At 40.0% G+C, this 15,812-nt stretch overlaps 1 protein-coding gene across 1 annotated transcript in view; it reads left to right on the plus strand.

Moving 5' to 3' along the window:
• Nucleotides 1-15,812, plus strand: part of GASK1B (golgi associated kinase 1B) — a 57,208-nt gene that overhangs the window by 8,147 nt on the left and 33,249 nt on the right. The window contains exon 2 of the mRNA XM_004606152.2: nt 11,462-11,676. Within this exon, the coding sequence (XP_004606209.2) occupies nt 11,462-11,676 (215 nt within the window). The remainder of the gene's footprint in view (nt 1-11,461; nt 11,677-15,812) is intronic.

Genomic DNA, 15,812 nt, shown 5'->3' on the forward strand with positions numbered 1-15,812 from the left:
ACCATCAGAATCCTTGACATTTGGGGCCGCTATGCAAACTTAGCCAAATGTTTATTTGGGCTTCTAAGCATCCTGTCTTAGTTTTTAAAAAGTCAAAAGGGGAAGTACATTGAGTTCTTGATCAGGAAATCTTTCTGGACATTTCTTCACAATCAGATTAAGTTTATCAGCTTAATGAATGAAGCTTAATGCTTTCATTCATCAGGGACCAAAGTTTTGTCGAGCATCCTCATTAAGCAGCGTTCATCTCGTCTTCGTGTCTGTTACCACGAGCCTTCATAGACGAGGAAGGTTCTGGGCGCCTTGTCCGCCACAGCTCTGAAACTCGGCTCCTGCTTTCTCACATGGCTGGATAGAAAGAATGAGGAGTAGCTGCCACAGTGCTCACAGGGTAAAGTGGGTATGCCTTGGGTTTGTGCAATCTGTTTCTTTCTACAGGATCACATTTATCTTTTTTCTTTTAAGAAATATGTCTTGAGCACCTGCTAAGGGCCAGCCACTTAGCAGATGTTACAGGTTGCATCAATGAACCAAACAGCTGAGAATCCCTCCCCCGCTGTGGACCCAATGCTAGTGGGCCCTGTGAGGCCTTTGGAATTACTGTCACTGATTGTAGGATTGTCTCTGGACCCACTGAGCTCATGATCATGTCCTCTTCATCAGCACTGGAGTTGTTGCCATCTATGGATTTGGTTAAAGACCAAACAGGTGAATAAGGACCAGAGCACCCGCTCTTGCCTTGGAAAATGGGCAAATGTTAGTCAGGTTAACTGTAATCAGGAGCACTTGGTTTGCAGTGTGAGGGGCTTGACAGCAGAGGGTTGAGCCTCCAGTTCACAGAGGAGTGGGGCGTGGCCCAGCCAGCATGCTGGTCAGCTAGGGCTGCCAGGATAACATGCACAGACTCGTGGCTTAAAAAACAGCATGAATTTAATCACAGTTCTGAAGGCTGAAAATCAAGGTGCTCCTAGCATTAGTTTCTATTGAGGTCTCTCTCCTTAGCCGGCAGGTACCTCCTCTTGGCCTGATGTAGCCCTTTCTTTATGTGTGTTCACCTTGGTGACAATCTCTATGCCCTAATTTCTTCATTTAAGACACAAATCAAGGTGGATCAGGCCATATTGTTACAGCCCCATGTTACCATAATTCCTGGCTTAACGGCCCTATCTCCAAGTATCTGAGGTTCTGGTGGGTGTTTAATACATCACCTTGGTGGGATTGGTGTTGGAACATTGAATGTGTATAACAAATCATCATGAACAACTTTGTAGAACCATTAAATAAAAAAGTAAATAAAACATCACCTTATGAATTTTGCTCCACAATTTAACTCATGGATACTGATAATCTAAACCCTGGAGTTTGAATCCTAATAATATGACTTACTAGCAGTGTGGACTGGAGCAATAGCACAGCGAGTAGGGCGTTTGCCTTGCATGTGGCTGACCCGGGTTCAATTCTCCCATCCCTTTAGGAGAGCCTGGCAAGCTACCAAGAGCATCCTGCCCATACGGCAGAGACTGGAAAGCTACCCATGGCATATTTGATATACCCAAAACAGTAACAACAAGTCTCACAATGGATACGCTAGTGGTGCCTGCTCGAACAAATCAATAAACAATGGGACAACAGTGCTACAGTGCCACTAGCAGTGTGACCTGGAATAATTAACTTTACTCTGTGGAACATATTTCTTCATTAGAGTATTAGGAGTGACAAGACTAATGAACAATAGTGATGATAACAATATTAGCTCATAGAGTTGTGAACATTAAGTTATTTGGCAAGTATTAAATGTTTTACAGCATAGTCTAACACATTTATTAATGCTACCCTTATTTCATTCATTTTCCTGGCTAGTATAGTTCTTTGCAATGGGTTTTCTTACATGTTCTTAGTTTTTTTTTCTAGATAGTTGTTTACCTGAACCAAGTACACAGTCCCACAAACGGTCATTTAGAAAAAGTACTTGTAGTTGACAGTGCCTTACTGATGCCTCACCTTTGTGGCATGCTAAGCATATAAAAAGTCATTAGTTTTCTAAATTTTATGCAGGCTTGATAGTCTTAAATGTATTTTCCAGGAAAAAAAAATTGTGCTCTAGCTTGTGTGTTAGTGTCTAACCTGGAGTGTTCTAGGCTAATCATACGTGCATGTGGCAAAGTGCTTTCCTCACTGCCTTGAGTCAGAGTGTTTCACTGCTCCTCTTCTCATGACAGTCATATGGAATCAGGAGGAAGGAGAGGTGTCTTTCTACCACACATGCTTTCATGATTTTAGTGTCTCATAGAACATGGGTACGTGGGAATGGTAGGACTATGGTAAAGTAAAATATGAGCATGGGAAGCTCTGTGTTCCCTAGATCTCTTACATATTTCTAGATTTCTTCTCACTTCATTTGGAGCAGTATTTGTCAATGATTACCCACCCATGACCTCTTCCAACCTTGTTTCATTTTTTTTCACTCTGCCCAGATAAGCTGGATGGGTCCCTAGTTTTATGGTATGCCACCCCTCACCCCCATTCACATGATTTTCATCTATGGCACCCCTGGAATATCCTGGGACCCCGTTGAGAAAAACTAAAACTAGGATGTTATGGTTGCTAAAATTTTATTCTGTGTCCATTGGATCCTAAAGGGTATCACTGTATCACTCTCATCCCATTGATCATTGATTTGCTTGAGCGGACACCAATAATGTCTCCATTTGTCCCAGCCCTGAGATTTTAGCAGTCTTTCCTTACTCATTCTTCCCAATGGTACCGCATTGGGGGCTCTTTCAGGTCAGGGGAATGAGACCCATCATTGTTACTGTATTTGGCATATCGAATATGCCACAGGGAGCTTCCCAGGCTCTGCCAAGCTTGCCAGGCTCTGCCCCTAAAGGTTATATGGATGAAAATTTAGGAATTATGAAAACTTTGCTTATTCATTAATTCACATCTCAAAACTTTTGAATGTTTTCTTTGGTTGCAAGCATTGTGTCAGGAGTTGGAGAACCAACTATGATCGGGAAATAATCTCTGTTCTCACTGGGTTTTCAGCTTAGAGGACAGGAGATGGCTAAGCCAACCCAGCAGAGCAGAAGGAAATGATGAAAGCCTCAATGGAGATATTTTTAGGAGGCCCTGGAGGCACGGAAAGGGGGAAATGAGCTCAGAATGTGTATGTAGGAGGGTGGGTGGGGAGACTATGAAGAACTTTGGAAGAGCTAATGCTGGAATTGGTAGTTAAAAGTGTTCGTGGGTGGAGTGAGACATGAGGTGGTTGGAGAAGGGGAATAACTGAAAAGTTGCAGCTGCAGTCTGTGTTTGTCAAACTATGAAGGGTTCTGAGAAAAAGATGAGAGGTGGGAGATTTTGGGGGGTGAAGTGGTGAGATAAAGCTGTGGCAAATGCCTTTAGAGCCTCTAAGGAATTAGAATCTTATCTTGAAGAGAATGGGGATCCTGGCGGAGTCTAAAGGAGAGGAATGACATATGAGCTTTGCTCTCTGGGAAGATTACTCTGGCCAGGAATTCATGATCCTTCATGTACATTAATAAACATTAAATTGCACAGGATGGGCTCACTCTGATGTGATCAAAATTTCCTTTGAAAAATGTGTTTGTGGAGGCAGGAACATGACTTTCCTTGGTCACTGCCCTTTGTAGACAAGTTGATTCTTGTTTCTGCTGTTGTTTTAATGAAATACAGAGAGAGAAGCATCTGGGAGTTTGCTTCCATATAGTGGAAGTCAGGGTAGCCCTAGGAAGCAGAAGATCCTGTCCCATAGAACAAAGAAGGACACTTGTTTTTTAAACTAAAACTGACAGCTTAGGTTGCTAAAGTAGCTTGTGGTGGCAGAGGTCACAGACTTGCCCCTTCCTGCCTCCTTAGCTTCACACATCTCTTTTTTTTTTCTTTTTGGGTCACACCCAGCACTGCACAAGGGTTACTCTTGGCTCTGCACTCAGGAATTACTTCTGGCCGGTGCTCAGGGGACCATATGGGATGCTGGGAATCGAACCTCGGTCTGCGCGTGCAAGGCAAACGCCCTACCCGCTGTGCGGGCTCCAGCCCCTTCAAACATCTCTTGAGGAAATTTGGGGATGCTTTTAACTCAGCCTAGAGACCTAGAGAAAAACAAGCTGTGAAGTGAAAAATAGTTTGCTAAATAAATAAGTACATCTATAAATTTTGGCTTGAGAAATGTATTTTTAAACACTCATCATTCTTGAAGTCACCCCTATACCCAGCAGTAGGTTGGTAGCATAAAAACTCCACGAATGAAATTAATTTTTTCCCCTTTTGCTCTTTCCTTCTTTTCTTTTCCCTTTTGGCCATAAAACACCTAATGTAAGCTTGAGAGTTCTGTATTTGACTAGATTTTCACATAGCTCGATGGGGCAGAATGGAAAATATCTGTTTTTGAAATGTGGGGCAGTATTTCTCAATCAGGAGCTGTATGGATCCCTTTCGGGCTCCCAGAATATTCCAAGGGGATGATGGGTAAAAATGATGTAAGTGGAGGCCCAGGGCATAAGACTATGGAAGCAGCCATTAGGAAGGGGATTACAAGGAGACTAGGTTGTAAGGGGAGCTCCACTGGAAAATTCGGAGAAATACTGCCTAGAGAACTTGATGCCTTAGTCAGTTTGGCCGAAGGACTTGGCTTAAGTCCTACAGAGACCAAGGATGAAGTCAATAATAGAATCAACACTTGTGACTTGTTTTCTACCCCACCCAATATTTTCAGCTCCTTTTCAGCAAAGGTTCTTCTCGTTAACTATGGCATTTCACCACATAACTATTTCTGTGCCCCAGAATTTCTTCATTTCTTGGCTCTACCCCCTGAGAGTTCAGTCTTTATTTTAGACCTTCACTTGTTTCCTCCAGTTATTCCACAGGCTGAGTTTCTACTTGATTGTCACTCTGTGAATGTAGTTGGGTTCTACTATACTGAGATGGGACTGAGGTCTAACATGACCTTCCTTCCCAGTCTGCCTTACTCTGACTTTGTTTCAAGATACATGTTAGCCTGTTGAGGATGATTTTAAGTGCCTATATTTTGAGTAAGTGAAGTAATGAATTTTGTTGACACAGACATAGGTTTAAACCGGGTTCATGTCTACTTACATGTTGATCTTTTGGTGATAAATGATGTAAACTTATAGTATTGATAAACACAATAAGGTATTCTGAGTGCATTTCCTCTTCCTTATGAATTTATAAGTAGTACTATTTTTCCTTTATGGTTTTTTTTCCAACAGAAAATCATTAGTCATTAATTTCAGGGAGTACAAAGCCACATAGATTTCCCGTATGAAGGAGTCAAGTGACCCTAATCACTGCGCTGTTCAAGGGTCAACTGTCAGCTAATTGTAACTTTATTTTTAAGTAAGGGCCACACCTAGTATCGTTTGGAGAGCCTACAGCTACTGAAGTTATGCTTCAGAATCACCAAGATTCTTTCTGGTGGTGCCTGGGGAACACACGATATCAGAGACCAAACTCAAGCACCACAATTACCAGACAGGTACTCTTTCATGAGAACCATACTGGGGTCCCACTGAATATAAACCTCTGAGCGGAAGTCAAAGTCCTTCTTCCCACAAAAAGATCACATGATCTGACATTCTTACTAACTTGTTCTCTAGATCAAGGCCAAGCCAAGAATGTTCACTGGCTTTTTCATTTCCATCGAATACTTTGAATGGCCCAAACCCAATGGCAATTGGCCCTGTAGGAAAGGGGACAGAGCTACTTAAGGGATGATTAACTCTGTACCTGCTATGCTGTAATTGGAGTTGAAACAACATGAGCAATTACCTAGTAGCAAAGAGAAAGCAGCCGCATCCAACTTCCCTTCAGTACAGTGTCAGTGTGGGCAGTTACAAATGAAACCTGTCAGAATGCTGTCCCCTGACAGACGTGCATCTCAAAACTTGATTGGCCTTTGTTTTTTATTTTTAATGGATTTTGTTGAGTTGTTTTTAATGAAAGCCTCTGAGCTCTGCTGTCACTTTTCTTTCTGTCTTGTTTGCAAGCTCTCTTGGAACATGGCCTGTGTAGGACTTTTTGATTTTAGAGCTCAGCACATTTATTTATTTTTGCTCAGTGGCAAATGCAGTTTGACACTCCCAGCTCCTGACAAATCCAGTCAGCCCATGCTTGAAATGGCAGGATATTTAATATATCTAAGCAAAGGAGATTGCGCGTGGCACTCATTCTTTGCTAAGTTTTGCATTCACTTTTTCAAAAAATATGTCCTCTGTGCTTCTGAATAAAGAACAACGTGGGAGAACATAAACATTCAGGGAAAATATTCATTTTTTTTTTATAAAGAGGAAGCTTTCCTGCAAGTCTCATTTTTAAAAGACAGCTGTGTAACCTTTAATTCACACGAACACCCACACACATCTCTTAAAGCCTGCTTCTTCACCGTTCTGACAGTTCGAATTTTATCTCTTCACTGTTAAGATTTCTCCAGAGAGTACAGTACTGCATCATTTTGACAAACTTGAATGTGAAGAGATGAATGTTCCTCATCTCTGAAACACTTCACAGCAAGTTGCTTTAACCGGTTGCCTTTGCTCAGAGGTTACATGTTGTCCCGCCATCCTTTTAGATATATCAACGTTCATTTGGTTATTATAAAAGCCAGATTTTATAAAATGGTGCGTTCTTATAGTTGGGCTGTGAGAACTGAGAAGCTGGAGCCACGTGGAACACCCGGAGGAACGCAGGGATTCTCCGCGGCAGCAGGGGAACTGCTCAGCTCCTCAGAAACCGTTCCCCAGCCTGGCCCGCCTGAGCATGCTGCGCGGCCGCCTTTCCTCTGCAGTTCCCGGAAGGTGCTTCCTGACAGGTGCTGGGTACCAGCCGGATAACATGGCGGTGCTCTATGTGTAGCATTCAAAATCCTTCTCTGGATAAGGATGCTGGGAAAAAATACAGGATGTTGGAGCAAAGCAGATAATTCCCCGCAACGGAAAGCTTCCATTAGCAGATTGGAAACAATTTTGGAAACAGTAATATAAGAAGGATGCTGTCCAAAACGATGGGCGGGAGTAGACCAAGAGGAAGTAAGATACAGGATACTTCGAGATTACCGCAGGCGTTGGCACCTACAGCCTGTGGGTCAAAGGAAGCTTAATGCCCGCTGTTGTATGGCCGATGAGCTACAGATGTAATTTTTATTTTACTGTTGAAATTTTATCACATTATAGCTTTACATAAATTTCAAGCGTCTATCATTAAAAAATCAATGTGCAGGGGCTGGAGCGATAGCACAGCGGGGAGGGCGTTTGCCTTGCACGCGGCCGACCCAGGTTCGAATCCCAGCATCCCATATGGTCCCCTGAGCACCGCCAGGGGTGATTCCTGAGTGCATGAGCCAGGAGTGACCCCTGTGCATCGCCGGGTGTGACCCAAAAAGCAAAAAAAAAAAAAAAAAAAATCAATGTGCATATTTTCCCCTCCCCCTCCCCTCTCCCGCTTCTCTCTACCTCCCCTCCCTTCCCCTCCTCTCTCCTGTCCCTTCCCCTCTGTTTCCCTTCCCTCCACTTCCATTGTCTTTCCTTCTCTTCCCTTCCTTTCCCCTTGCCTTGCCCTTCCTTTCTATCCCCCATCCTTCTTCTCCTTCCTTTGCCATAACCTCTAGACTTCATCTCTTTGAATTGTTTGCATACTACATGTAGCATTGTCCTTTAGTTGTTCATGGATTTGATTGAGCGGGCACCAATAATGTCTCTATTGTGAGACTTGTTACTGTTTTTGGCATATCGAATACGCCACGGACAGCTTGCCAGGCTCTGCCAAGCGGGCAGGATACTCTCGGTAGCTTGCCGGGCTCTCTGAGAGGGATGGAGGAATCAAACCCGGATCAACTGCATGCAAGGCAAACGCCCTACCAGCTGTGCTATCGAGTGAAATAATATAGCTTATCTTTCTTTGTGATTTTCTTCACTAAACATAATATCCTTTTGGTCCATCCATGTGGTTGCAAATGGTAGTTTCATCCTTATATTTTACAACCGAGTAATATTCCATTATGTGTATATAAAGTATCTTCATCCAAATTCTGCTTAGTTAGATTTAAAATGGTTGAAAAAAAAACTTAGAAGTCTAAAGGTCATTGCAGATGAGTCTGAGCATCATAAAAATTATATTAAATTTCTAAAAATAATTTACATTTTCAGGAATAAAGAAAGGGGATAGGAAAATACCACTGGTAAATAGGAAAATAACAGGATAAACCCATTTCAAGGATATGAGATTCTAGATGTTTGCATTTTCTTAGTTATACATTTAATGTTTTTCTGAAAATGATTTTCCTAAAATGATCTCATCTCCCAAAATGAGATTTATTTTTAATTACTTTTTAAAATAAGAAACAAATGTTCTTCAGGGGAAGAAAAACAGCACAGAAGTTTGTTAAATGTTTCTATAAGTCTTTTCTTTGTTGCTCTGAGGAACTCTTGGCCAGGGGAATTCTCTTGGCTGAGGGAAATGATCTTTCCCTGTCTAGCGCATTGATTTGTGCTGTAGTAACTCAGCGTTAGGTTTCCACTCCCTTTGAACAATTCCTATCTCTAGAATGCAAAGTGCTGGCTCTGTATCACTTTGGACCGAAAGCACTGATAAATAGGTTTTCTTCATGTTTATCTTTAAAAATGTAAAGTACAAGTCTTTGAAAACACTGTCTTCTACTAGCGTTTCTATTTGTGATCTATGCCTGTCTCCCAACTCATGATAAACTGATCTTGGTTTTTTGGTTATTAGAATTTTTTAGGGCTGGAGCGATAGCACAGTGGGTAGGGCATTTGCCTTGCATGCTGCCGACCAGGGTTCAATTCCTCCGTCCTTCTCGGAGAGCCAGGCAAGCTACCAAGAGTATCCCACACGCACGGCAGAGTCTGGCAAGCTCCCAGTTGTGATGCTCAGACTCATCTGAAATGACCTTTAGACTTCTAAGCTTTTTTTTCAACCATTTTAAATCTAACTAAGCAGAATTTGGATGAAGATACTTTATATACACATAATGGAATATTACTCGGTTGTAAAATATAAGGATGAAACTACCATTTGCAACCACATGGATGGACCAAAAGGATATTTCGATATGCCAAAAACAGTAACAAGTCTCACAAGGAAGACATTACTGGTGCCTGCTCGAGCAAATTGATGAACTGTGGGATGACAGTGACAGTGATACAGAATTTTTAGAGTGGTGTAGTATTTTGCATATATACATTAAGATAAATTCATCTGATACCTAAAAAGACAATTAGGTCCCAGTTGCTCCAACTCATTTACTGGTATTAGGAAACAGAAGGCAGAGGAAAAATGTTCAAGGTGAAGTTATTTCATTAGCATGAGTATTTCATTTTCTGTCATTCTCTTAATTGTACATTAATGACTATGGCTGGTTTCCATAGGCAAAGGGATTTTTCATCTACCTTGACCTAAATTGCAAGACTACAAAGAAAAAGATTTTTCTTTTGAGCAAAACTGAAAAAACTAATGATTAAGGGAATGTTATTAAAAATGGGGTCTCTGTAACACCAAATTCAAGAGAGGTTTATGATGGTGGCTGTATTTGAATGAAATGTTTTCTGAATTAGTAAGAACTCTATTAGGAGGCAAAGAAGCAGGGTAGTTAAATAAATGTCTTTAAGAAAAAAGAGTATAGCTATAGATTTAAAACCATTGAGCCTATTTAATAGGGCTTTAAAAAATTCCTGTGATGTGTCTGTACATTCCAGTCATAATTTCAGAGTCTTCTATTGTCCAGGCCTGTCAAGAATGAGTTAAGTGGTTTTTTTGATCTTTGTGACTTTTCCTTTTTTGTTTTCCCAAGAGCACCAATCTGATGTTTGAGATACATGTAGTTAGTCAGTCTCATCTCTCAGTGACATTATTTGGCAGAAAAGATTGTGAGAAGTGATGTTATTAGTGGTCAGTTTTTACTGTTTATGATGGCTTGAATTGGGGCCTGTCATTTTTTTACACAGTTTAGCAGTGACACTTCTAAACAATCATGAATGGAAAAAAAATTGAGTGACAGATTTTTAACAAAAATCATGTGTACATGTAGTTGAAATGACATTCACTGGAATACAGTTTGTGATGCTACTGGTCAATAAATAATTTGTATTCAAAGCACAGTTGTTTCACACACACACACACACACACAAACCACAAAGAAAAATAAAACCCTTTTTGCTTCTCCCACCGCCCCCCCCCACAACCACCACTTGGAGAGTTATATAGTTATACCGACTGGTTTAAGCCATACAATTAGAATTTCATTTTTAAACTTGTAATTTTAAAAATTATTTTTCTTCCTGGCATCAGAATGTGGCCTCTGAAAATCAGACAGTTTTTATTACAAATAAAGAGCAGCTCCACTCAGACATTGAATAGACAATTAATGTCTGGATTTTTTCTTTTTCTGTGGTGGCTGCTTTTAGATGTGGGATAAAACCACATGAACCAGAGGCCATAATTATTGATAGTTAGTTGTCTATTCCTGCCACATCTATAAAGTATCCTTTTTTTAAAAAATGTTTTTTCTTTTATTGTAGAGCAAAGGACTGGAGCGATAGCACAATGGGTAGGGCATTTGCCTTGCACGTGACTGACCCGGGTTCAATTCCTCTGTCCCTCTTGGAGAGCCCGGCAAGCTACCGAGACTATCCTGCCCACATGGCAGAGCCTGGCAAGCTACCTGTGGCATATTCAATATGCCAAAAACAGTAACAAGTCTCACAATGGAGACATTACTGGTGCCCACTTGAGCAAATTGATGAACAACGGGAAGACAGTGCTTCTACAGTGCTACAGTATGTGTAGAGCAAAAACTTTCTGTTGTGTGGCTTCTATCAAGAAGCCCCATAGCTGGAAGACTGCTTCATGAGCAGAGGGGAGAAGGCAGGTGGACTAGAGAAGGGACCACTAAGAAAATGATGGCTGGAGCAATCAGTTGGGATGGGAGATGTGTGCCTAAAGTATATAAAGGACCAAACATGATGACCTCTCAGTATCTGTGTTGTAAGCCATAATGCCCCAAAGTAGAGAGAGAGTATAAGGAATATTGTCTGCCATGGAGGCAGGGGGACGGTGGGAAGGGGGGGTATATTGGTGTTGAGGAATGTACACTGGTGGAGGGATGGGTGTTTGATCATGTGTGATTGTAACTCAAACATGAAAGCTTTTAAATATCTTACAGTGATTCAATAAAATAAAAAAATAAAAAAGTAAAAACAAAATCCATTTAAAATAAAAAAAATCCATCCTCAATGTGGTATAAAAATACTAAAATTTCAGAAGACAAAGGGACCGTAAATTATCTATCCCCTAATCAACTTTTGATTTTTACTGGTGAGTCTTTGAAAGAGTGAAGTAAGTACCTGCCCAAAGTCACACAGTGGGTCAATAGCAAGCTGAAAGTGCTTTTGTTTTTTGTATTCTTCAGATGGCCGCCCATGCCCTGTCATTCTCTGGGACTCCTCTTTGTCTCCAACAAGTAATGACACTCACTCATCTGTTAAGCTCACATGGGGGAACTACCAGAAGCTGCTGAAGCAGAAATGTTGGCAGAATGGTCGAATTCCCAAACCTGAATGGGGATGTACTGAAATACATCACCATGAGTGGTCCAAGATGGCGCTTTTTGACTTTTTGTTACAGGTAAGTTTGTCAAAGCAAATAAGTGATTGACTAAACCTGACTTTGAGTGTACAAATTTGACACGAGCAATTTTCTGATTCTGTAGACTCTATAAAGATAGTGTTGAAGCTCTGATCATTGTATTTAGCAAGTATATACTCTACAAAATGTGTTATTCTTTTGTGGAGTATCCTTTGGGGGAAGTCCTTCAGTCTTTTTATTAATTTTTGAAGATGCAATTCTTCAGTTCTTCAGTGCTGCAGTAGCCATATGCATCATAGCTACAAGTCACTGAGATAAATCATCGTTTCCGGGTCCATAGTCTTAATCCATTTTGGAGGGGAGTAAGATGAAATTTAGTGAGATTAATCCAAGTTCTTACAAACACTCAAGCTGAATCTCGGTCTCCATGAGATCTGTTGATGGTAAAAATTACTATTCTATTTATCATTTCACACTGTTAATATTAAACCTCATCACTTGTAGCCACAGTATCTTTCATTTACAGTATCTTTCAGATGTTTCACTACTGTTAGACATTAGATAATAACAACTGGCCATTTAAATAACTGAGTGACTCAGCATTCTGTAGGTTTCTCTTCTTATTTTCTTCCAATACAAGATCTTCTATCTTTCATTCTGATGTCTTTTCCTTTTTCTGTTTAAAAAGTGAATTTTGTCTTTCTGTTTTTGTGAATCTTGAAATTTAGAACTGCTTAGGGTACTTCAAAAGCATTTTCCTTTAACAAATATGTGAGTGAGACATTTTGGCAAGGGGAAGAAAAATGTAGGAAACCAGTTTAAGGCACAGTCATAGGAACTTTCAAGGGAAAAATGGTTGAGGCAGTCAAAATCAAAGCACCCCAGAGAGGAATGATCTGGGGAGCAGAATATTTGACTTGGCAAAGAGGCAGGGCGGAGTCACCAAATGCTGGTCACTGGTGAGTCCAGCTAAAGGGATTTCTTCTCATTTCCCCATTCAATTAACATCTTAACTCTGAGAAAGGTGAGCTGTCTCCATTTTGTAGTATGGAAATTGAAGCATAATAATATTCTCCATAACTGGGAAGAGCCTGTGCTTTTACCCTACTTGTAAGCTAACAAGTTAACCTTGCATAGCTTCATAGATGCTAGCAAAATATAAAGACTATTAGATCAGAGACAAATGACTCGATCACTCATGGTATGGCAGGTGAGACGAGTGTTATGCTCTGTTCTCCTCAAGTCCCATGGAGTGTAAAGTAGAGAGAGAATATGGGGAATATTGTCTGCCATGGAGGCAGGGGGAGGGTGGGAAGGGGTAGGTAAACCGGGGATATCGGTGGTGGGGAATGTGCACTGGTAGAGGGATGAGTGTTTGATCATTGTGAGATTGTAACCCAAACATGAAAGCTTGTAACTATCTCATGGTGATTCAATAAAATTTTAAAAAAGGAACAACCAAAAATAAAAAAAATAAAAAGAAATAGTCCCATTGGGGTGACAAAAAGCAGGCCTGATAACCAGTGTATAGTGAGTTCTGGTCAATGATGAGGAATCCTAACTTCTTCCAATCTTTCAGAAATTTTGGCTAATGTTACAGTGCATATTTTAAATGTTTTGGTCCAGAAATAGATTTTTTAATAATAAAATGATTTACTAATAGGGAATTAATGAAGGTTCCCAGGGTGTTGTACATAGGGAAACTCACTGTATTGCCCCAGATATTAAGTAACTTGTCACCATATGGGCTGAATTTTCTGAAATGACCAGAGAAAAAGGAGGAAGAAATCTATCATCTGCTTCTGATGTCTAAGAGAGAGAAATGACCTTGAGATTTGTAGCTGATGGTCACAAGTTGGTGCACAGTGAGAGGAGGATAAACCCTCTTAGAAGTTGTACTTAGTGACATTTGTTTTAACTCCAGATTCCTAAATGAAAGCTCAGACTATACTTCATCTTTTTCCTTCCCATTTTTATTGAGGGACATTGCAATATATTGTAGGATACAACCACAGAATAGTAGTGGTAGTATAAAATGGCCATTCTTGTTCCAGTCCAATATTAATTTAGTTGGGAAAAAATAGTACATGAAACAAAAAGGTAAATCCATGTAAGAATGGCTAGCTGAAATTGTCTAAATTCTAATTGTTATAAAATCAGAACAGGGAGAACACTTACAATAAAAGAGATTTTAAAGGAAAATGAGTTTAACTAGGAGTGTAGGCTGCAAAGGATGGAAAATGATAGGAGAAAACTTCAGGGAGAAGTGGAATTAGTGATATTCATATGGTATGTAGGGTATTATAAGTTATTATCTGAAGCAGAATTCTTTAGCAGAGAAGGCATTTAGGGAGAATAGTGATATTCTTGCCAACAAGAGAGACTAGAACCTGGGAAAAAAGAGATGCTTGTTCACTTTGTAACTCTCTTGGTTCATTACTCAGAACAACAAATTCTAGTTGAGCCAATTTTCCTTGATAATGGATTAGCAACTTTTATCATTGTGTCCATTCTCTGTGGCCTTGAGAAAGAATCTGGGTACTGTATTAAGTTTTCAACAAAGTTAAATATGTCAGTTGGAGGGAGAGAGAGAGAGAGCGCGCGCACACATGTGAGAGAGAGAGAAAGAGACAGAGAGACGAAGAGAGACAGAGACACAGAGACAGAGATACAGAGACAGAGACACAGAGACAAAGACAGAGACAGAGCGAAACAGAGACAGAGAGAGACAGAGAGAGAGAGAGAGCACACAGTAGGTAAAATGCTTGCATTGCTCTCTGTAAAGCAGGGTAATCCTCAATACTACATATAGTCCCATGAGATCCACTAGGAGTGAGCCCAGAGTCAGGGATAAGCCTTGAGCATCCCTAGATGTGGTCCAGCCCCCTTTCAAAGTTAAATACTTAAAATTCATAAACTTTAAATTACCTGACAATCACTAAACATTCTCGCGGTGTATCTAAGTAACAAATACAAAACACTAAGATGTTAACATACTTTATCCTCATAAGAATCCTTTAAAGTAGGTATATTATTTTTCCTATTTTAGAAATGAAGAAACCATAACAAAAAGAAATTAAGAAACTTGGTCATGGTCACGTGAACAAAATGCAGTAGATCCTTAAGTCAAACTCAGGAGTTCTAACATAAGAGACAAATTGCTGTGCAGTGCTATCTCTTATGCTTCATTGTCCAATTTTTCAATTAAAATATTTGGGTATGTTTTGTGATATTTAACCCTTTATACATACAGCTATAAAATTGTTGCATTTCCTAAATTTGTTCATAACAAATTTTATTTTAGATAAAGTTTATATTTTTCTAGACATAAGATATGTAAAAGTATATATTTTATATCACTGTATCACTGTCATTTCGTTGCTCATCTATTTGCTTCAGCGGGCACCAGTAATGTCTCCATTGTGAGACTTGTTGTTACTGTTTTTGGCATATCCAATATGCCATGGGTAGCTTGCCAGGCTCTGCCATGTGGGCGAGATACTCTCAGTAGCTTGCTGGACTCTCTGAGAGGGGCGGAGGAATCAAACACCTACCTGCTGTGCTATCACTCCAGTCCAATATTTTAGATATAAAGGAAGAATACATGCCTTACTTAAATGGTGCTTGAAAATGTATGAGTGTATTGCATGGATTTTTGGAACAATCTTAGAAGAGTAATGCCAGAGACAAACTAAAATCACTTGCTTTGTTACAACAAGGCAGAGACGAAAAAATCCAGCAGTTAATTTTCTGTACACAACGTTCTTCCTGTTTCACCAATTTAGCAAATCCACTTTCACAAAGCCTGTGCCATTTTACTGGGCCTGTAAAATGTTTTAGTGGCACAAAAAGTCTTTTATTCTTGAAGTGTGTGGGTATGAAATGCATAGACAAAAATTTATCTCCATGGGAACAATGAGAGTAATGTTCCAGAGAATATTTGTTTTGATCAAATTTATTTCAAGAGATTATACATAATCAGATATAATACAGGAGAAAGTTTTGCGTTGTAGGAAACTTGCTTCTTGACCCAAACATATTATGTATAGTGGTTGTGAACTGAGAATCCATAGCTAACCAGTAACACTTAAATTCCAGCTCTGCCAGTACTAAGTAATTTTTTTGACACTGGAAAGCTACTTAACCTTTCTCTGTTCAGTTTCCTTCCTTGAAGA

This window comes from Sorex araneus, chromosome 7 (assembly GCF_027595985.1).
Source record: "Sorex araneus isolate mSorAra2 chromosome 7, mSorAra2.pri, whole genome shotgun sequence".
Taxonomy (NCBI): Eukaryota; Metazoa; Chordata; class Mammalia; order Eulipotyphla; family Soricidae; genus Sorex; species Sorex araneus.